Genomic DNA, 23,253 nt, shown 5'->3' with positions numbered 1-23,253 from the left:
TTTAGTCTTTGTTTCTTGTAGAAGTATTGAACCTTGTCAGTGTCCTCCTTTTCACTTCATGAACAATGCTTTTGTACTTTTTGTGCCCATTATTTCCAGCTTGGTGTTTTTCTTTTTAAGCCTTAGTATTAGTAATTTTTCTTTACCTAATACTTTTCAAAACAAGGCGAGTAAGCTAGCAAGCATAAGAAAGAATAAAGAATTTCAAAGCTCCTCCATAAATTTCAGTTTCAATCAAGCAGACTGCTTAAGATACCTTTTTCTGCCTCCAACAAACAGTGATAGGAATTAAAAATCAGAGCAGCATGTTTTTCTACAAAAGAACCAAAAAGTGCAGCTGCAAGAAAGGGCATGCCTACATACGAATAACCAGTGAGTGAAGGTGCGACTCTGCAGCCAATGTGGCATATTCACAGCACCCTGTTTCTGACTGTGCCCAACACCCTGCCTCTAACAGTATCCATAACCAGATAACAGAGAGCAAATATTATAACAGAGCCAAGCGTTTCCAGGTTCCAGACACTGACTGCATCTCAGAATTCCTGTGTGCTTGTCCAAGAAGTCACAGGTGTCACTAAAAACCAACTCTAAACACATACAGAATAAGCAGTCTTGAAAAGTGAGAAATGAGACACTTTTACCCTAATGTAAGCTCTTTTGCACAGGTGAAATTAAACATATTGAAAAATAGGCTTTCACTAGATTTTAGTTTACAAGCACAGTCACATTGATGACTGAGACTTCACATCTGAAGCCCTATTAAACAGTTACCTATGAACTTCAAACTCACTTCCAGAGTGGGAAGCGGAGGATGAATCTTTTAATCTTTCTCCAGAAAACCTCTGAAGATTTATCTTTCCACATCATCAGGAAATGTATCAAGGAGAGGATAAGATGACATGCCAGAGGACATTCCTACCACGTGTGACACAAAGGCTAAATTACATGCTGAACTTATGAAATCTGGCACTCAAACCAGCACAAGTTATCATTCATTGTCTACCCACCCACCTCACCAAGTATGGGCTGATACTGCAGTGGATTATACAATTCTTTAAAAACAGAATTATCCTTAAAGCTCTTAGAAGATAGACTGTAAAGATGCAAGTCAAGAGACAGATGCTGTGAACACTCCCCATAATTTTCTGATGAGGAATTACAGAACGTAAATAATATAATGTAAACTTTAACACTACACTTTTTTTTTTCATAGAACCATTCAGGTTAGAAAAGACCCTTGGGATCATCGAGTCCAACCATCAACCTTACTCTACAAAGTTCTCCCCTACACCATATCCCCCAACACTGCATCTAAACGACTCAAACACATTCAGGGATGGTGTCTCAACCATCTACCTGGGCAGCCTATTCTAATTTCTAACAGAGGCTCACAGTTCTCAATTCCTCTGCAACACAGCACCTAAAACTGAGAAGTAATGACTTCTCTAGGATCACCCTAAAAAAAAAAAAGTTACCCAGGGACAGAGCATAAGGAGTGAAGCAAATTAACTGTAAACTAGAGCAAAGTAATAAACAAAGCTTTTCCAGTACTGGTTTCACCAGCTTCTAACACTTCACTTTTGCCAATATATGTGGATTGTCAAAAGGCTTCAAGTCTAGACATACATAGATCTGCAATCCTTTCAGTCAGCAAAAAAAAATAACTAACTAACTAGAGTTTTAAAAGATTCTTATCAATCTGCTCATCATTAGTAGATCTTATCTGCAAATCTATTGCTGAGCAATGCAGAATCAGCAGTATTTTCAGTTACTTTCAGTTTCTTTGCATTGATTCAGCTTGAGTGAAAGTGTGACTTTTCATGATTAAGGTGTCTAATCATTTTTCTGCAGGGTGGTAGAGCGATACATTTTGTTTTTTCCTAGAGCATTCTTGCAGTAGTTTTTGGCATCATCTCAAGTCCCTAAAAATCTGTGCAAGACTTGGACACCTATGACTTGAAAGGAAGCTAATTAGGTGCCACTAACTTGAAGGCATTTGTGTAATTACCCTACTGAGAGAACTGTAACTACTGCTTCAAAGAAAAAAATAAATATAGATTTCTACCATACTATACCCAATACAGAAGTGTTTGTTAACAGAATCAAAGGTAAATTCTGCTTGCACTGTTCTGCTTTAGGAAAATGGAAGTGAAGCTACCCTACTACATGTTTCCTTATGGTTTAAGGCATGTTCTTCTCCACTGTAAGTAAAGAGAACTGCTTATGAGAGATAATAGCTAAGGAACAGACCTCATGCCCTCAACACAAGAGAATCACTTAACAGTATGGCTACAGGGCAGCTTGTCATAGGTTAATTGTGCCAAGTCCTGCACTTGGGTCACAACAATCCCATGCAGCAATACAAGCCTGGGGAAGAGTGGCTGGAGAGCTACCTGGCAGAAGAGGACTTGGGGGTGTTGGTCAGCTGAATATGAGCCAGCAATGTGCCCAGGTGGCCAAGAAGGCAAACAACATCCTGGCATCATGAACAGTGTGGTAGCAGAACTAGGGAAGCAATCATCCCCCAGTACTCAGCACTGGTGAGGCCCCATCTCGAACACTGTGTTGTTTTGGGCCCCTTGCTGCAAGAAAGACATTGAGGTGCTGGAGCGCATCCAGAAGGGCAACAAAGCTGGTGAGGGGTCTGGAGAACAAGTCTTATGAGGAGGAGCTGAGGGAACTGAGGTTGTTAGTCTGGAGAAAAGGAGGCTGAGGGGAGACCTTATCACTCTCTACAACTACCCGAAAGGCATTAGTCTCTTCCCCCAAGAAACAAGCTGAGAGGATGAGAGGAAAGGTTGAGAGGAAATGGCCTCAAGCTGTGCCAAGGGAGGTTTAGATTGGATAGTAGGAAAAATTTCTACACTGAAAGGGTTATCAAGCATTGGAACAGGCTGCCCAGGGAAGCAGTCGAGTCACCAACCCTGGAAGTATTTAAAAGACGTGTAGATGCAGTGCTGAGGGACATGGTTTAATGGTAACTTGGTAGTGCTTGGTTAACAGTTGATGATCTTAAAGGTCTTTTCCAACCAAAATCATTCCATTATTCTATTCCATGTTCTGACATTTATTTTTATGTGCCACATAGTAACAGTAAAACCTGAACATTTAAGTACCTTGCCATTAGTGATGTACTTGCAATTAATTTTTAGAAATTTCTCTGTAAATGCTTCCTCCTCTTCGGAGGTGGATGACACCACTCTCGTAGGACGAACACATGCATGCGCTGGTGAAGCAGCTGACTCTTTCCGTTGGACTCCATCTGGATCCTAGAAGGGAATAAAATAATAATAATAAAAAAAAAAAATCACAAACTTCGCAAACTCCCTTTCTCAATATTAACTTTAAGAAATTTTCCCATTGTGTAATTTTTGTTCTTTTTCTTTAAGATGAAAGCAAGTGTAAAAACAGGGTTCCAAATCCACTGCAGTATACAGGACTGCTTTGATCTGATGGTGTATGTAACTAATGAAGCACAGCTTAACCAGCCCATGATAAGAAATGCAAGTGGCCAAAGATACTAAAAATCAACCTGGGAATAAACAACAAAATAATGATCCGAACTCACATAAGGAAACCATCCGACACACTGTCACATGCAAAATTTGAGCAGAAGTCAGCAGAAAGGATTATTTTCCAACTTTAACAGAGGTCCTATTAGATATCTTCTGTTATCCTTCCATAACATTATACACTACTTTATGCTGGAAGGTGAGCTAGTCCAACGCTGTGTTCAAAGCAGGTGTAAACCTATATTAGATCAGGTTGTACATGGCCTTTCCAGTTGAGTTTAAATCTTCAAGGCTAGAGATTCCACAGCCTCTCTAAGAAACCTGCTCCAGCATCTAACCACTGTTGTGGTTATTGTGAAAAATATTTTCCTGTTATTTAACCAGGACCTCCTGTGCAGTAACTTGCAGCTGCTGCTGCCCATTGTTTTACTATGAACCTCTGAAGCCCTTGACTCTTCTCCTCCAAGTTGTCCACTAGGTAGTACAACACAGAAATCAGGTTGTCCATTAGTATTTTCTTCTCCAGACTAAAAAGCACCCCAGGTCTCAGCAAATCCTTATGCGTCCTATGTTTCCATTCCCTGATCACCTTAATGGCTCTCCACTGGAGTCTTTGCAGCATGTACTGGACGTGCCAGAAATGTACACAACACTGCAAATGCAGCTTCACAAGCTCCCTAGACAGGGGAATAACCATTTTCCCTAACTTGCTGGTATTCCTCTGTTATCTGCCACCTGGCATGTGATTAGCCTCCACCATCACAAGTGGACACCAGGACACCAGCCTCAACCCCTCCTTGGCCCTTAGTCTTTTTCTGCAAAGCTGCTATGTAGCCAGTGAACCCTCACCCTCTACTGCCACATGGGGCTCTTTCTGTCCCTGGCAGGTCTTAGCTGTTGTTGAACTTCATGAGGTTTCTGTTACTTCATCTCTCTAGACTCCTGATCTCCCTCTGATAAGTAGCCCTTGCCCTTCCCTCCAGTGTACTGACCACTTTCCCTAATTTTTGCTGCCCCACTGCCCCAAGCTTGCTAGCAGTGCATTCTGCCCTGTCTTACCATTCAGGTCACCGATTGCCAGAGTATAAACAATATTTGCCCCAGCAGGGACTCTCAAGGACTTGTAACTGACTGCCACCACAGAAAGACAAACAACAAAAAAATTACTAACCACACACAAAAATGCTGAATCACTTTGAACACAAAGATCCTGCCAATTTTTCTGGCCCATCTTGTAATCTACCCATTCAGTTCCCATTTCCCCAGTATTGTAACAAGGCTGCTTTGGGACAGTGTCAAGGACCTGGCTCTAGTCAAGGAAAGTAATATGCGCTGCTCTTCCTGCATCTGCTGAGCCAGTCATCTCATCACAGAAAGCAATCAGTTTGGTCAGGCACAATACACCCTTTGTAAATTCACTCTGGCTGTTCCCAACCATCGTTGTCTTTCACATGCCTGGATATAACTTCCAGAAGATTTTCTTCATGACCTTCCTGGGCAGATAATAGGAAGAGTTACCCATCTTGCTGTCTAACAGTACATCCAACAAAGTAGTGAACATGGAACCCTACCAAGGACAGGACAGACAATGAAAAAATTGTTTACAAAGAAATTCTACATGCATAGAAGACAGACTGTACCAAAGCCTGTTTTATAGTCATGGCAATCTTGTTTTGGAGCTAAATCAACATTTAAAGGCTTCTGTTTCATACATACTTGCTATTTGTAGTTACTAATAAAATATTAGTATTTGTAAAAAACGTGAACCTCTATGTTCCCTTTCGTTTTCTACTTTTCTGTTCAGTTCTATTCACTAGCACAGACTGCAGCTAAATGCCTTTAGAGACATTCAGGAGCATTATGCACAATTGTTTTCAGTTCATCATCTCTCTGGCACTACTTTTGCCTTTGCCTGCATCTTTCAATTTTAGTTAGTAATCAAAAAAAAAAACCCCACTACTTACAGAACACTGAACTGAATTTCGCTGAAAAAGCTAATGAAGATATAATTACAAAGCAAACTTCCTTGAGATGAGTTTTCCTTCTATATACACCTTTCTTCTAAAAAGTATGTGGTCACCTTTGTGATGCATACAACTTAGCAAGTGGCTGCAAAAGTCCTCAGCTGATATCCAAGTCCACTCAAATAAGCCACCTATTTCTCATTCATATTGCCATGCAACATAGGAGCAGGAATAATACTGGTGTCAGACTTGCAAATTTAATGATGACACCCTTGTCACTACATATTATTTTGAAATGGATTTTAAGTTTTATAGGTAGTAAAGCTTATTGGATCTTCTCAAATACGTGCAGACTGCCAAATAAGAAACTCTTCACAAAATCCAGCAGCATAACAAAGGCTTAAAAATCTGAGTTCTTACATACATACTGATACTAACAAACTTATGAAATACACACTGAAATCTTAGCTTAAGTGTAGCAACAGAGAAAAAAAAACTTAACAGGATTATGCAGATTTTGTATTAGCCATGTGCTAGTTTGTATGTAACCACGCGGTTGTGTTAAGCTACTCCAATGGTTTGATAAAACAGAAACAAAAGAACAAACCATATCATAAGTTTCTATTTTGCTTCAACAGAGGTTCAGGCACAGGTGAGTCACTTTATTCAATTTCTAGGAGGAAATCATCAATTTCAATCACCATAGCACAGAGAAGACCTCTTTACATTATACAGGCAGAATAATATATCTTCTTTACCTTGAAACATGCTTAAATTTAAACTGCAAATCTGGAGTCAAAATTGGAGGAGAGTCAAAAAAGACAGACATCAATACAGAGCATTACAGAATTTACACTAGTATTTCTCTCGTTCATAAGGATAGCAATAAGCAAAGAGAAGCATGGAAAACAAGTGCTGTGATGAAGAACACAACCCTCCAGCCTTAACTGCTCAAACAGAAGTTGAGTGCTTTTTGTGTGGCTGGAGAAACTGTCTAAAAAACAAAACCAAACACACACACAGACACGGAGTCCACACTGACACGTGCAAGAGATTTCTCTTTGTTGCTTTCTTTTGACAAGCTGTATCTAGAAATATCCCTGCCCTCCTTACATGTACTTCCAAAGACCTCAGAAACAGACACTTCCATAAACACTTTATGGTCACATGGTTCGTTTTTTTTTCCCACTTTCCCTGAAGCATTTAAGAACTGCTTGTAGTGATCCGTGATATGTAACAAGATGCACAATAGTTCTGCAGTCACACAGTGCCAGTTAAATGAAATTTAAGACTCAAATTCTTTAACATTGAACTGCCTACACTAAACAAAACAGTCTTTTGCATAAGAGGATTTTAACTTTTAAAATACTTTAATCTACTTTGTTTCTTCTACACTTTCAAGCTTTTCTCTCTGTTATGTGCATATGGTCAATAAAAGAGTTTCAAATAAATTACAGGTATGTTTAACTCTTAAACCTCCTTATCTACTATATGCAAACAAGCATATAAAAATAATCCACAAAAGCAAGAATAAGGTATTTTTTTGACATGAGATCTAGTGCATTGTAGGAAGAGCTCTGATTTCTAGTAGTAAAACTAACAATTTTCCCTTGAGTAACTTCTCACAACATATGGTATATGGGTAGGCCTATACTAGCATTTACAGTCATTCCGAGACTGATACAGAAGAATGTATTCTTGCAGACTAGTCTATTTACTGTGGTACAACAGCTTCAGTTTGCCATAAAACATAAAAGAAATTATCCAGTACAAATGACAGCAGACATCTCATGAGAACATACTAGGTCAGAGTAAAGGTATAACAGCAAAACCAAATAGTACTATTCAGTTGAAGGGTCATCACAGCCTCTGTAACACACCTTGGGAACCTACTCAGAAAAAAATGCAATACCTTTATATTTAAATTTCTCTGGATCCAGGTCATGCAAGCAAATAAAAAAAATGCTTAAAGTCTCAAACCCTTGAGCACACAGAATCCTGGAGTAGACCTTTGACAGTCTGACTGAGCACTATCAGGAAATGCTCTCCTGAAAATTTGTTATTTGAGAGAAAAGATAATATTAACTGGAAAAAGAATAGTAGTAACATATTAAGAAACTTCCGAATAAGGTTATAATTGCATAAACTGCAGAGAAGCTCAGGCTCCAATACTGTATCTTCCTGGTTGGAGTTCTCCACGTGGAATTCTGTTGACAGCAAACCAGTGTTCCTGGAAAGACATGCTTTTACAAAGCTAGCTCCTAGCCAGAAAAAAAAAAACAAAAAAAAAAAAACAACCCACAAACCTACATTTGAGCTGAATTACAGAGCAGCTTTGATGGCTAAACAATTTTGGTATATGAAAGTCTACAAAGGTAGAATTACCAAGCAGAAGTCAGCTATGCTCAACTCTGTATTAGCCCTTCACTGAAACAGGCTTGGTTTTTTTGTTTGTTTGTCTGGGGGCTGTTTTGTTTTTTAATCTTTACTTTGTTTTGCAAAATGAAACCAGAGAACCCTCTCCTACACCTTTGCAGGGAGCCAGGGGAGCCCTTGCCTTTTAGCTACTTACGTATTCTTGCCAATATATCATTGCTACAAAAACTGTCAGTAAGATTAGAGACAAATGTTTAACTAGTTCTGAAAGGTAACAAATACAGAAATGCAACAGGAATTAGTATTCAAGATTTCAGTGTGCAAGGATAGCATTTTGCTACAAATAACTTGCCTTCAAATCAGTTTTCACATAGAAAACTGTCACTTACAAAGATTAAAAGCTCATATTTACTTTTAAAAAGGTGCTATTTTACTTTTCAACTCCAAATGTTGTAAAGTACTTTCTCTCCAAAATGAAAGATTAGTTAAAGAAGAAAGCATAGCATTTGTAACATCTTGTAAGGGAAAATTAATTTCAAGGACAACAGGTATACCTACATTTATTGTAGCCTTGTCAAGCTCTGCTTCGGAAGATGTAGGTGATAAGGGACTTATAGGACTTAGAGAGGGGGAGCTGTCCACACTAGAAATGTAGTCTGGATCAGGAACATACAAAATCTATAAAGAAGATATAATGTAGTTAGAAGTTATGTTTGCAGGTTTACTTTAGATTTCCCATCAGTTCAGGTATATTTGCTATGCTTTCTCAAAATAAGCTATACAAAATGGATCCTGCTCCCATTAATTTTAACAGAAAATATGAGTTGAGGGAATAAACAGTATGACAGAAAGTACTTCTTAATTTTTGCTTTTGAAGTTTTTAAATGTTATCTTGAGATAAAATTGACTTTTAGTTATAATAATTGAGGAAAAAGTTCAGATAGAAAGCATTAAAAGTATATAGTACGCCAGGAACATTCACAATACAGTGTCCAAGGAAGACCTGCCCAATTATTTCTCTTGCCATTACTCAACTATTTGAGCAATCAAGACACAGGCTGTGGAACAAGTTCATAGACATAGCATACCAAATGTACAAAAAAACCCCAAACAAACTGAAGTTATTCACCCCTTAAATATATTACTTTGGCTCTGATAGGCATTCAAGCTACCTAGCTTTACAGCAATCAGAAATGAACACAAGATTTTTTTCAGGGAGCTAATAGCAAATGGCCAATGGTTAATACTGTAGCTGACCTATCACTTGTTTCCAGGCCTGGCTTTCAAAGAGGAATGAAAAGTGAATGACAAAAAAAAAAAAAAAAAAAAAAGAAAGAAAAAGCTGTAAGCAATAGTGACCTGTAAGAAGCAAATGATAGTTCATATACTGCTAGTAAAGACAGGAAGTTTTCAAAGCGGAATAGAAACATTATTCAATTTATTAAAATAGAATTGCAGGCAGTAATATTCAGCCAGGAATGTTGTTTGTATGCTGTACCCTGAATTTGTCTTCTGAGCTAGTGTTGGTAAATAGCCTACTATGCTTGCAAAATAATTTAGCTTATACTGAAGTGTTATTAAAAACTAAGTATACTTAATGGTATAAGTCCTCTGATCTTATTTGAGACAGGTAGCTTCGTTACATGTTCCCTTTTTAGGTAGTTATTTAATAGGCACAAGAAATTCACAAAATAGAGAAAACTGAAAAAAATGAAAAACTTTTACAAAGCCAATAGGGAAACCAGTAAGAGGAGTACTTTAACACTTTCTCTGGTAGAGATGAGAAATACAGAGAAAAAGGTCTTTGTTGGATAAGTAACATATATAGTGTAATAGTACCTGTCCAGGAACGACTGCTCTGGAGAAAAGCTTATTTAATTGAACCAGTTCATTGGGTGTTGTATCAAATTTCAAGGCAATACTGTTTAAAGTATCTCTTGATTCCACCTGTATCAATTGGGGAAAAAAAGAAAAAGAAAAACAAACCTGTAAGCAGTTAGTTCAAATAGTGGCTTACAAATTTTATCACATGTAGGTTTACCAAGATTCTGATGAACTTTAAGTCTTCATATCTTATGATTGCCAAAAAAAAAACAAAAAACCAAAACCAAAAAATCTACAACAACCCCAACCAAAACCTCAACGTACCTATCCCCTAAATATTAGTGTATTGAAACCCCATATAAGGCCACCTGCCTCCCCAATATGTTTCCAGATGGCCAGAAGTGTCAGCCACACACTCCGAGCTGTAGGCTCAGCTACTGCACCAGAACTTCTGGTCTGTAAATTCACCGCTGAGTATTGCTGGACCAATACACAATTGACTGGTTCCACAGAACCCTTCATTCTCCCTCTTCAACTCCTCTTTTCAGCTCTTCACTTACAATAACACTGAATGCCTATAAACACAAACACACTATCTTCCTATTGAAATAAGCTCCTATTAACCTGACTTTCAAGTAAAATCCATCATTCAGATAAAAAGCAAAAACAGCGAAGCAAAACAGGTCAACCAGTATGACAGCAGATGGAACATAAGCATTTTGAGTAGGTGATTCCTCAGTAAGGAAAGGATTTTTTCAAGCTCTTGTTCTCACCTCTATCATCCAAAATGTATTCAATATGAACCAACAGAAGAAAGCAAATGGAAAAAAGTTTTATTCAGAAAACATTTCAGAATAAAGAATTCATAGCAAGCATGTAAGAACACTAAAGATGACATGACAAGGGAGCATAGAACCAGAAGTTTACTGCATAATAGCAAAGGGCTTCATAAACACTGCACCAGAAAAAATAACTCTTATCAGTTAAGAGGAGATGAAGCAATACAAGCAGAGCTACATTTGTGTTGCTAAATATGGATGGCTAGAAAAATTCCACTGACTCCTGTCTTGCATGTCTTCTCATTTGTCCCACTTATTACATCTGCGGAAGAAATACACCTTCCACTCTATATAAATTGTATTAGACTATTCATAGGCTTAATTTTGTTTCTATTTTCAGGCTATTCAGTTAAGTTTTCTTGACAATTACAGAAAAGAATGCTTTCGCTTTTAAATTCCCTTTCCTTTACTTAATTTTCCAGGGAAAAGTAGGGCAGGGGGGAAAAAAGTGAAAAACAAACCTACGGTTTTCTTCATAGCATATGTTCTATACACAACTGTTTTGAGAAAGCCAGTGGATATCATTAGCTGACTGCATATCTGCTAGGTATCTTCTGCTCTTCCCTCATTTCCTTAATAAAAATGTGGGAGCACCATGTCTTGTATGCCTTGTTAACTGTTGTTAGACTTAAAGGTAGATATCCTTTACTTCTGCTTGAATGATTGAACCAGGGCAGAAAAAAACCTGAGGGGAAGGTGAGAGGAGGGAAGGAAGCATCTTGGATCATACATGTTTTAAGAGCTTTTGGCAGTGCTTGCTCTGAGTAGACCCTGACTTCACACAGTCACACAGAAAGAGGCGGTGTTTGGAACCAAAAGACTAGAATGCTCTATTTCTGAAACTGTACTGCAGTAGAGGTAAGTAATACAACATCCATTGGGCTACCCTGCTTCCAGCCATACTCTATTGTGTACTGTTCCAGTTGAATTAGTATATTCTGCAAAACTACAAAGCATTATATGTTTTGCTGTCTGTAGAATGTAACCAGGCACATTCATTCTTCATAGAAGCTGCAAACATTTTGCCAGAGCAGAAGAATAAGTATCCACGTTATAGCATTAGTTAATATTGGGTGATTAAATATTTAATATTTTAATACTTTTGATCTGCATTGTGGGAGTAGCTGGCAGAGTTTCTATTAGCTGCAAAGCAAAAGCAGTATATAAGATGTTAAATAATTGCTCCTCAGAACACATTCCCACTTGAACATTCCAAAGCTTAACGCTGAACAGAACACTAGCCCCAGAAGAATTTAGGACAAGAAATGCTTTGTCTTTATTAACTTTTTTCAAATTTTTTTCATGTTAGGGAACACAGGTTGACAGTACAGGAATAGAAAAAAAAATTATAACTGACAGATATAAAGCAGCAAACGACATCTTTTAAATAGAAAAGTGGGCTGTTCTGCAAGAAAAAGTACTTTGAAGGCTGTTATAGTTCAACAGATAACAACAGAGGGCAGCTTGGGATATTAACAAAATGAAGGTTCACAGGTAAGAGTTAAAGAATTCCTCTCCATACAGAATAATTATCATTTTGTAAAGGTACATTTGTCAGCCTAGATTCATTATAGGGAAAAAAAAAAAAGAGACAAGTATTGCCAAAGAAATGGCAACTAGCTTTAAGATAAATTTCTAATTCTATTATGACAATTCTTTATATAGGAAGCCATTAAGCTGAACAAAGCAGCAAACATCTCTCTCTACCAGTGTACCAGTGTTTCAGGTATGAAAGACTGTATTGTAGTAACTCTTAGTAATTCAGTACTGTATGATCACACAGGTCTGTGAAAAATAAGAACAGAAATCAGAGCAGGACCCTAACCTGACCAGATATGTAGTACTTGTTCCATAGACAATAACAAAACTGACAATTAAATGAAAGAACAGTAGTGCTTCCATCAGCAGCTCTACATAATACAGAAAGTTTGCTAAAACAAACTGTAAAGTGAGATTTAAAAGCTTTGTCTAATTCAAAAGCTTGCTCTCACACAGATGTTGGAAGACAACAGTTAGCTGCTAGGTAAATATTCCTTATGTATCACTTAATGATTGAAATATTAGAGATTTTAGACTAACATGTAATATAAAACAAATTAAAAGCATTCAATTAAAAACCACAAAACTTAAGCCCTTTAAGAGTGCATTCACTCTTTTCAGACTTCAGAAATAAAACCACCTGGTGAGATCTCTTGGCAACGAAAGGGTATAAGCTTTAAGCTTTATAAGCTCCCTTTTCGTATTTGGCTGTGAAGTTTGCACAGTCCAATCTCCACACTACATGGGATTTCAGAGACCAGCTGATACCAGACCAGAAGACTGATACCTTCTTAAAACAAAGAAACTGTTCATGTAATAAAGACTTCATGAACTATCTCCCTAAATTTAAAGGCCTACTTTCCAATTCTTGGGCTTTCTACAGTTTCAAAAAATAGAACGTGAACTGCCAAAAGCTGAAAGAAAACTATGCTTTTCCACGAAGTTAAAAGAACTAACAAAGAAAAAACATGCCACCACATACCACAGCCACCCCCTCTCCCCCAGCTTTTCCAGTCATTTTTTCCCCATCAATTCGATACCGGAATAGAGAGCAAAGAGTTATTCCTTCTCTCCCAGGAAACAAACTTTCTATACATTATTCATGTACCTATTCAAATGCTATTCTGAATATTAAGAATTTTATATAAATATTTGGATATTAAAGCTCTCTATTAAAACTTCATCGGACAAATAATTTCCCCTTTTGAGAAGGGAGAGGGATGATTAACAGTGATTACATTGTTTCATGATTTTAAAAGAATGGCAAGATTTGTTATAATCCAAGTAAACCTCTGAAAAACAACCACCAGACATGTGAAAACACTATTTTATTCCCCGAAACAATCCAAAATGGACTTGAGCAGGCCAACTGATGCTTTGAAGTGGTTCAATATAGATCATGCATTGGTTTTTCTTCCTTCAGTGTACTGACTTGAATATAAAGATTGAAAGATACTGATTAAGGAAAATGTAAAAAGAAAACAAGAATCACTTAGTCAGGACTGCATTAAAGTGAAAAAAAAAAAAGGATGCACAGAAACGCTACTTTGTACGAGAGCTTCTGTTGAAAAACAGCTTCTTAAAATGTAAGTAGGTTTCCTATACTCTGTAGCAAGAGCTTCCAGTCAACTCTCTTATGCAGATACAGGACACATAAGGCCTTACTACCTAGTTACTTCTACCTTATGTACTCACATATGTATACAAGTAAGTCTAAACCTGTAAGTCAGCTAAAAGTCAGTTTTTATAGACATGACTAGGTACAGAAAGAGCCACACCTTCCATCTTCCCTTTAAAACAAAATCCCAAATCAAGCACACTCTTCAAATTATTGTACCCCTATTTGAGCAGAAGCACATCCCATTAATTAGCCCTTTGCCACTGACAGAGCACCACCCATGTTTGCCAGGTGTGCTTGCGTGCACCAGAAGACAAAACACTTCAGAGTCACACTGTCTATAGTTCAAACTGCCTTCATTTCTGTCAGTTTAGCAGCTAGCAAAGTTATTCAAAAAACCTTATTTAAAACCAAATTCTCTACTGGTATTTTAATGAACTTTACTGTTACTGCATCTCAACAACTGGAGTTCACTTATTCTTCCATTAAAAATTATACATTGAATACATACAAATCGGAGTGCACAAAGAGTTTATTAATTTAAGTATTTCAAGACTAGCTGCCCAAGAACAAAAAAACAACAAAAGAATGGTTTAAGAGTATTAAAAGGAACTAACAAAATTAAGAGATGGGAGGACTTGAAGAACCAGTAAGGACAAAGAGGAGAAGAGGACACAACTTTGGTGCTGTACCCAAGCCTTTAGAACTATTAGATTATGACTATATTAACTAATTGTTAATAGGTCTAATTTCTATAATATGCCACATCAGGAAAACAGAACTTGTAAATATCATAAAAGTAACTCCAAAAGTAATTTTAAAATTAGGCAAAAGATACAACAGATAAAGTAGTATGCCATCATTATGATCTACATATGCTGAATTCCCCAAAATCAGGAAGAAGACTATGCCAGTGGCATGCACCAGAAGAGAGAATCTTTAGCACTCTCTAACCAAGCTACCTTAGGACTGAAAGCGAAATCCAGTTATTCTAAAGAGATATTAGCAGATAGTCACCATTTCTCTGCTCACAAAATAAAGCTGCTCAGCAAGTCATTACAACAAGAAATTCTAAGTATTCATGTGGGTTTGAAGCCTACTGAACTTTCAGCTGTTTGATGGTCACCACAGAAACATTTGCCACCCACACCCCTTAAACTAAGAAAGCATCAATAATTCCTCCTTGTTTTACCTTAAGAAGCTGACTTCAGAAGTTCCTGTAGTTTTGTTCTCAGTATACAAATCTAACCGGTTTCTAACTAAAACAAGAGTCCAGACCCAGTTTCCAGATGTTTGACTTATCACTAAGTAACTGGGAATCCACATGCAGGAAGATCAATAGTTCAACACTAAGGACTCTGGCTTAAAGCTCAGTCTTAAGGCTCTGGTCTACTATAGGCTTGTGTGACCTTTATTAAATTTATATCAGGCTCTTCTCACGATCTGAACAACATACTCTGTGTATCAGGTGCTTATCTGTTATTACAGGAGAATAGCACAGACTTCAGTCCCTGCAGACTTAAAGAGGAGGGGGTGAGGTAAAGGAAGAGAAGTCTTACATTGGAGTTTCCAACACCGATAAACCAGATCATCTGCGTCCATTACTCACTCATAGTTTTGTTTAAACAAGTAGCACTTTTCCTGTATAGCCTATTGCACTTGAGGAAAGTCTGTAAATAGCCGATTATTTCCTTTTTCTCATCAGAAGGAACAGGAGGTTAAAACGTTCCTGTTGAAGTCATGCAGCTGCTAGCATGCTGTTATCATTGGTCATCAGTGGCCAACACCGTCCACTTACGCTCCTTTATTCACCTGTAGTTGGCTCTTCTAACACCTGTAGGCAGACACTGGTTATGTTTGTACAACATGTAACACAAATGACCTCTAATGCAATGTTCATATAATGAAGTTATATCAAATGAGCAATGTAAAAGTGCTGTTTTCACAACATATAAAGGACTAAAGGAAGTTCTAGCTAGTAACAATAATTTACCTAAACTATCTGCTCTGTTGGTCCTTAGAACCTGCTCACAGGCATCAGCTGTCTGCAGAAGGGGAAAACAATTGGCTTGGAGCACCAACTGTGAATTCTGAAAAAACAGGTAATAACAATTTGCATCTAAGCTGTTGACTGCCATTCAGAAAACAAGAACCATAATAACTTTTTAAAAAATAAAATCTGTTCACTGTCTAAGCAACAACAGTGAAAACAAACTGGAGTCTCCTGTATCCTTTAAAGGCAGTCACTGAAAGTTAACTTCATGGCACTCTTAAACCTACTAGCCTGGGTAAGCTTAGGACTTGCTTCCTTCACTTAGTAGCACATCTGTTGATATCTTCTTATCGGTGCTACATACAAAACAGCAGTTTCAAGTTTCTATGCTTCAAGAATTTTAGATTAAAATCTTTAACATTAACTGCTTTTTGATTTTAGCTTTAAAGAGGAAATGTATTTTATAGTTTGTCCCTAAAGTAATGAATTTAAAAAAAGAAGATTTGATGGAAAGCATATTTCACCTTAAAAACCCACAGTTTGCATCAGTGAGATTCCAATTCACTCCAAACTTCAGGAATACAAATAAGCCCTTCCCTCCTAAAACCACGTAGCCACTGGAAAAACATTTCAAATCATTACTAAAAAAAAGTAAAAAATTCTACTAACTTTTCAACAACACTGGGGGAGGACTCTGGTTCCGGTCTTTGGCCTTCCACCACTTCACGAAGCAGCAATGCATGCAGACATATGTGTGTGTACATGTAAGCGTGTGTATTGTTGCTTTGGGAGGTAGTAGGATGAAAGCAGAAACGAGACATAAGTTCACAATAATATGGAATAAAGTCATAAGTAGTAACAGTAGTATATTATCACAATAGTTACCAGACCTCTTATACATGTAAAGAATATATCCTTAGTTCCTAAAGGTTAAATCTATGTTTATTATTAAAACATATGTGAATGACACATAACCAAAAGCTCTGAAAACGTAAGTATTTAATGACTGAGATGTACAACAAAACCAGACAGAATGTGGTATATTTCAAACGCCATGTTCTATACACACAACAGGTTCCTTTAGAAGCTGGATTAAGTTTAAAGACAAAAAGCCTTTGATTCTTGTGAATCGTCTTTTTGACTCACAAGGAAGTGATGCATACTTCAGTATGTATTAGGAAAGTTATTTTTTCAACTAAAACCCCACCTACTGGACAACAAAAACCTGCAGAAGTACATGACAACTTGACACAAACATGCTAATTTAAAAAAGAAAAGCTTGGTGCTTTGGCTTTGCCTGGAATCTTACATACCAAGGTAAATGCACACACACAATGGCAAGAGACAAGGTAAGGGATTTCCTGGCTGAAGAGGAAACGCAGTTTTACAGAATTGCATCACAGCATTTTTTTCCAATTATGTCAGACAATATGGGGTTAATGTAATAGAAACAGTCACATCTACCTTACCATTCTTCAGTTGCTAGAACGTAAGCAGCAGCAATTTCTTTTTTGAATTTCAATTCCAAGGAAGTCTTTGGTATAGGCTAGAATTATATTCAAATTCCCAACATATGCCACCCTACTGAAGTGATTCCCACTCCAATACACACATCCTCTGCCTCTCTCCAAATGAGTATTACAGCCTTCTCAGTAGTTAAGCCATATTACAGCTTGGCTTGATGGAACATTAAGAGTTAAGTTTCCCCCATCTCTCTTATTCTAGGAATAACAGAACATTAAGAGGACAAGTAAAGACTTTTTATAAAGGAGTTCTCATTTTTATTTTATCATGCCCTGCTTCAAAATCATTCAAAGATAACTGTGACAGACTTTCCCTATTTTAATGTCAACCCTATAAGCATTATTTATAGGCTTAATTATATTTCCAGTATATAACACAAGACAGATACTTCTCACTTCAGTTTCCCTTAGTAACCACAAATGTGAAAAGCTGACTGCAGCACAGTTTGAGGGTCATTTCAAGAACAGAACAGGCAGATAAAGGCTCCATTTTCAGATACTGCTACAGAAAGATCTGTACAGTAAAAGGTATAGATCTATGAAAACTATCAGGAGAATGCCAGAAGGTCAGTATCAAGATATAGTTTTCCCTCCCCCCCCAACTTCACTCTGTTATTTCTCCTGATGTCAACAGTTTATTAAATAATGCTGAAAGCAGGGAACTTGCACATGACTTTATAATTAAGGTTATTTACCATTTCTAACCAGTTACCTAAAAGTGAATCAGTCAGATTGATTAGCTTGGGTTTTTTTGAAGAAAAAAAAGGAACTTAAAGAAAAACTAATAAAAACATTACTCAAGTACATTAGCTTATTTTGACAAGAATTAAATCGAGAATTAGCTATCAGATACACAGAATTCTAAGATTAAAGGTAATGAACATTATTGTTTTGCTTATATTTTGTAATGAAACTTTAAGTCTGCACTTGCTATGCAATGACATTCTAACAATAAAACAGTAACTTACAGAATATTCAATAGTCCCTTTAGGCTTTTGAAAAGACATTCGTCGACCATCTTTCTTGTCTGGGGTCTTCTTCTGGCCAGTGTCTGAAAAAAATTGAGGCAACGTGCGTGTTAAATTCATTTTCCTCTCTCAGTACTGTCACAGGCTGCTGACTACAGCCCCGTGGGCAGACATCTAATTCACCAGTTACACAGCTCGCTCCCGGTGACTCTGCCTAACAGACAACTGGCTGCTGGAATAGAGACTTCATTCCTCTGCAATGCTTTAAGGATTTGACCAATATAAACCACTGGTAACTGGGGATCAACTAACTGCGTAAGTACTTGCTGCTATCCAGGAAGCTATTAATGAAGACTAAATATAAGATTGAGCCCATCAGGCAAGCAACGTTTCTGGAACCGCTGCGTTTAATTGGCTTTATATGGTACCCAGTCTGCTTTCATTTAGAGGGGAGATGATCTACAGTTCCTGCATGTTCGGTCTAATCAGTTGGGATTTTTTGTTGCTTACTGACAAGTACAGAGTATTGAAAGCTTTTTTTATAAAACAAAGAGCATTAGTGTTTCAATTCACAATTATCCTGTCTGTAGCAAACACATACAGCCTACATATAAACAATAAAGATTCTAAATAAATAAATAACACAAGTTAAGAACTGCTCTTTTTATTGGGGCATTGGATTTTGATGACCTCAGTTTCGTAGGCCAAATCAATAACAATTTGTACCTGAAGTACACTCTACTTTTTAATACTAATTGGCTTGATTATTTGTGATAAACACAATACAACAGTGTACTTAGATGATTCAACAGAAAGCATTTAATTCTACATCTCTAGAAAAGTGTCCTTTTAATGTATTCATTTAGACACAAACATGCATTTTTTTGAGATTAATCTCTTAAATTGGGTCTCTTGTCACGAAGCCTCCACCTTTAACAGTTAAATATCTGCTATTAAGGAGCCCAAAATACTTACGTAAATGAAATATGTTAAGTTTTCATGCTACAATGGGATTAGTTATACTCCTGTTTTGATACATTCAAATTTCTCTAACTGAATATATTTAGATAAATATTTCAAACTAAACTGCATAGAAGAAACAAACCTTAAAACAATATTATTTTAAAATATTTTAGCATGGCTAGACTGAGAATAAAAGTCATACTCTACATCTATGTAAGCCTCACCTGAGGTACTAAGGAAACTTGCTATAAATTGACAGTAACTTCTGTGCATTATTATCTTTAATTAGTATCTTGACTTCAACACTGGGAAAGAGACTAGAAAAGTACTTGCACAAACTTCATATACCCCCTCTTGAATTTCTAGATGGATAGTTGAAACTGTCTAGATATGACAGGAGGAAAAAAACAACACAAATTACACAGGAAGTTCTGCAGTACCACAAAAATAAGAAACAAAATAATAATAAAAAAATAAAACCTCAGCAAATATCTTACACTTGCTATATAGGGCAAGCTGCAGAGGACATCAATAAAAGTGATTTCCAGCAGACTCAACATAAGTACCCTCCTGGGGTGTTCTTTATATAATAAGGAAATAAACATTGGACTAATTCTTCTTTTTTTAGATATTGAAAAAGTCTGAGGGAGAACATTCCTATATCTACAAGAAAAAAATTGATCTATAGATGGTATTAATTATGGTAAGTTTTTATAGCTACGAATGACGGTCAAGAGTTTAAACCAACTTTTAAAAACTTTCTAGAAATTCTGAAAGTCTACAGACACTGTAATTTTGCATCCTGCTATCTTCATTCAATACATTAAAGGTCTTTCTTCCATTATTTACTAATTGTGGCTTTTTAAAAGTTACCTAAAAGAAGACTTTTTTCTCTTATTACAAGAAAGTTTTTAAAGACCCTACAGATGTCTCTAGAGGAAATCAAGTCAACTCAGTAATGAATAAAATACACTAGAGGTTTGTGCGTAGAATAATGGTAGCCAACATTCCCCTCTTCCGGGTCAAATATTTTGTTACCAAAGTTTCTACCTGCCCTTGCAACCCAACAGGTCCCCCCCTCAGCAAGCTATTGAAAAACTCCAACAGCTGCTTGACGGGAGCTGTTCCAAATTTTCCAGCCCACATCAAGGCTTTGCCAGCAGCCTCATCTTTTTCTTTCAACAGCAGTCTGGTTCAAATACTCTTAAGCAAAAGTCAAAGGATGCAGCTGAAGAAAGACTGATCTCATCCAGGATCTCATACCTGTCTTAGTAATCTATATATGGAACACTCCTATTGTAGAACAAGCATCTTCATCCCCCTCTGCCCCGCTATTAGATAGCAATAAAGAAGCCCCATACTACAAATGTATACACAACACTTCATTTTTATATGGCCCAGTGTTGTCTGGCTTTTTTCCTCCCTATCCCAAATCTAAGTTTCCTTTTTCTTCTTACTAGTTTGTGTATAGGCATCTGAAGAGTTTGCAGACAGGTGCCACTCAAAGAGGACAAGTTAAGTTACCTTCTCCCTGTCCAGTAATTCAACAGTAGAATAAATTCTTGCGCAAATAACCACTTCTGTCCCTCGTGGCAGAAGTAAAAAAAGGAAAGATATTTGTTCTTCAGGGCAGAAGGACCTACCGTGCTTCAGAGCACTCTGGTAACTTCAGGAAAGTAAGAGCAACCGTGGGTAGGGGTGGGGAAGGAAGGTTCCCTTTGGAGACACCTTGAGGGAAAGCAGATGCCAGAAAAACTCCTACCACAAATTCTCCAGAGCTTATAATCTGCAGTTTTTCATAGGTTGTTTTGTTTTTTTAATGTCATCCCATACCTAAGACAGTAATTCCTACCTTTTCCATCAGTGCCCACTTTCATTCCTTCCCTCTGTGATAGCTTTACTTCCCCCTCACTACACAGACGCAGGATTAGAGCGTTTCATGACCCAAGCCCCCGAGTGAAGAAGAGCCAGCAGCAGGCAGCGCTGAGCTCCCCGTGTGCTGACTGCCCAGCTGGCCGAGCACAGCTACCAAACACCCACAGCCCGAGCGCTTGAGCTGTCTGCTCATACAGAACCCATACGTTTCACCAAAGTCTCAGGAACAAAACTAGGAGGTATCTCAATTGTGAGAACAGGCCAGAGTAGCAGAGACACGAATATAACGTCCCTGATGGCAAACTGCAAAGCCTCCAACTATCTCTCACTGAATGAGCAGGCTATTTATTTTTGAGAAGAAAGTAAATCTTTCATCCATCCTTGTGCCCCTAGTATTCTAGGAAACATGTGAAAGTGGAAACAACTGCCAGCATAGGATGTAGTGGTCTGAAAAGATTTCCCATGGGAATCAGTCTCATCCTTTCATTTTACTTATTTTCCTTTCCTTTCTCTGTTGCACACAAGCTCATCTTGTTAGGATACGCACACTCATTACCTCATCTGCCAGCAGTAAGCCAGTGAGACCACCAAAAGCTGATGTTCTCAGACCACAGGTATAAGAAAAAACTGACACCACCGACCACCCTGTGCACAACCTCAAGAGTCAACAGTAACTTGTGTAGCAAGGGAACCCGTGGGACTAGCTTATCAGATCTCCAGCCGTGCTGGTTTACACAGAAACAAGACCAGACCTTTTGTAACATCAGGGTTGACGCTTTAATTCTGAACTACAATTTCACAGGACAGGGCCTCCACGACAGCTTGAAACATGAAGTGAAAAAGTACGTCAGATCCACAAATTACAAGAAAATATTACAACTGTCTCAGATTTAAAAAGCTAGAACTAGAAAGATACAGAAGGCAGCTCAAAGCTCAAAGGCATCGGCTGGATGGTCAGATCTAAAGAGTTGCGGTCAGGGGCTCAATGTCCAAGTGGAGACCAGTGGCAAGTGATGTTCCTCAGGGGTCAGTATTGGGACCAATGCTGTTCAACATCTTTGTCAGAAACATGGACAGTGTGATTGAGTGCACCCTCAGCAAATTTTCCAGCAACACCAAGCTGTGTGGTACAGTCAACACGCTGGAGGGAAGGGTTGCCATCTACAGGAACATGTACAGGCTTGAGACGTGGGCCCATACAAACCTCATGAAGTTCAACCAGGCCAAGAGCAAGGTTCTTCAAGTTGGGGAAATCCCATGCACAAATACAGGCTGGGTGGAGAATGGATTGAGAGCAGCCCTGAGGAGAAGAACTGGTTGAAGAGAAGCTCAGCACAAGCTGGCAATGTCCACTCACAGCCCAGAAAGCCAACCACATCTTGGGCTCCATCAAAAGAAGCATGGCCTGCAGGTTGAGGGAGGTGATTTTACCCCTCTACTCCACTCTGGTGAGCCCCCGCCTGGAATACTGTGTCCAGCTCAGGGGCCCCCAACATAAAAATGACATGGACCTGTTGAAACAAGTCCAGAAGAGTGCCACAAAAATGATCAGAGGGATGGAGTACCTCTCCTACAAGGACAGGCTGAGAGGGTTAGGGTTGTACAGCCTGGAGAAGAGGAGGCTCTGGTGGAGACCTTATAGCAGCCTTCCAGTACCTAACGGGGGCCTAAAGGAGAGATGGGGAGGGACTCTTTATGAGGGACTGTAGTGACAACACAAGGGATAACAGTTTCAAACTGAAAAAGGGTAGATTTAGATTGGATATTAGGAAGAAATTCTTTACTGTGAGGGTGGTGAGACACTGGACCAGGTTGCCCAGAGAAGCTGTGGATTCCCCCATCTCTGGAAGGGATCCAAGGCCAGGTTGGATGGGGCTTTAAGCAGCCTGGTCTAGTGGAACCCCCCACAGCAGGGGGTTTAGAATAAGACGATCTTTAAGGTCCCTTCAACTCTAACCATTCTATGGTTCTATGAAAATGATACCAGGCCAATATTTAGTCTGAATGCTGGATGCATACATACAGAAACTGAAGATTAAATGACTAGCATAAGAACGGTTACATATGATCATCAACATAACCACAGAGAAGGACTTACTGTTCCAACATATTTATACAAGACAGGAAAAGAGTTTTTAAGAACACTATGTTTTAGGAACATACAGCTTTCAGTGAGGCAGCTTTGACCTTAAAATATGTGACTGTCTTCAAATTACAGTTGAATAATGCCACTGATTATTAAAGTTAAATTCCAACGTT

General features: G+C 38.1%; 1 protein-coding gene across 4 annotated transcripts in view; it reads right to left on the bottom strand.

The window, feature by feature from the left end:
* Positions 1 to 23,253, bottom strand: part of OXR1 (oxidation resistance 1) — a 284,062-nt gene that overhangs the window by 51,013 nt on the left and 209,796 nt on the right. For all 4 annotated transcript variants that reach the window (XM_074145351.1, XM_074145349.1, XM_074145348.1 and 1 more), the window contains 4 exons: positions 18,157 to 18,239; positions 9,692 to 9,799; positions 8,411 to 8,530; positions 3,117 to 3,269 (listed from right to left, as the gene is read on the bottom strand). In XM_074145351.1, the coding sequence (XP_074001452.1) occupies positions 3,117 to 3,269; positions 8,411 to 8,530; positions 9,692 to 9,799; positions 18,157 to 18,239 (464 nt within the window). The remainder of the gene's footprint in view (positions 1 to 3,116; positions 3,270 to 8,410; positions 8,531 to 9,691; positions 9,800 to 18,156; positions 18,240 to 23,253) is intronic.

This window comes from Numenius arquata, chromosome 3 (assembly GCF_964106895.1).
Source record: "Numenius arquata chromosome 3, bNumArq3.hap1.1, whole genome shotgun sequence".
In the NCBI taxonomy this organism is placed as follows: domain Eukaryota; kingdom Metazoa; phylum Chordata; class Aves; order Charadriiformes; family Scolopacidae; genus Numenius; species Numenius arquata.
Note: the sequence above shows the minus strand (reverse complement) of the source record. Positions and strands in the feature narration are given on the sequence as shown.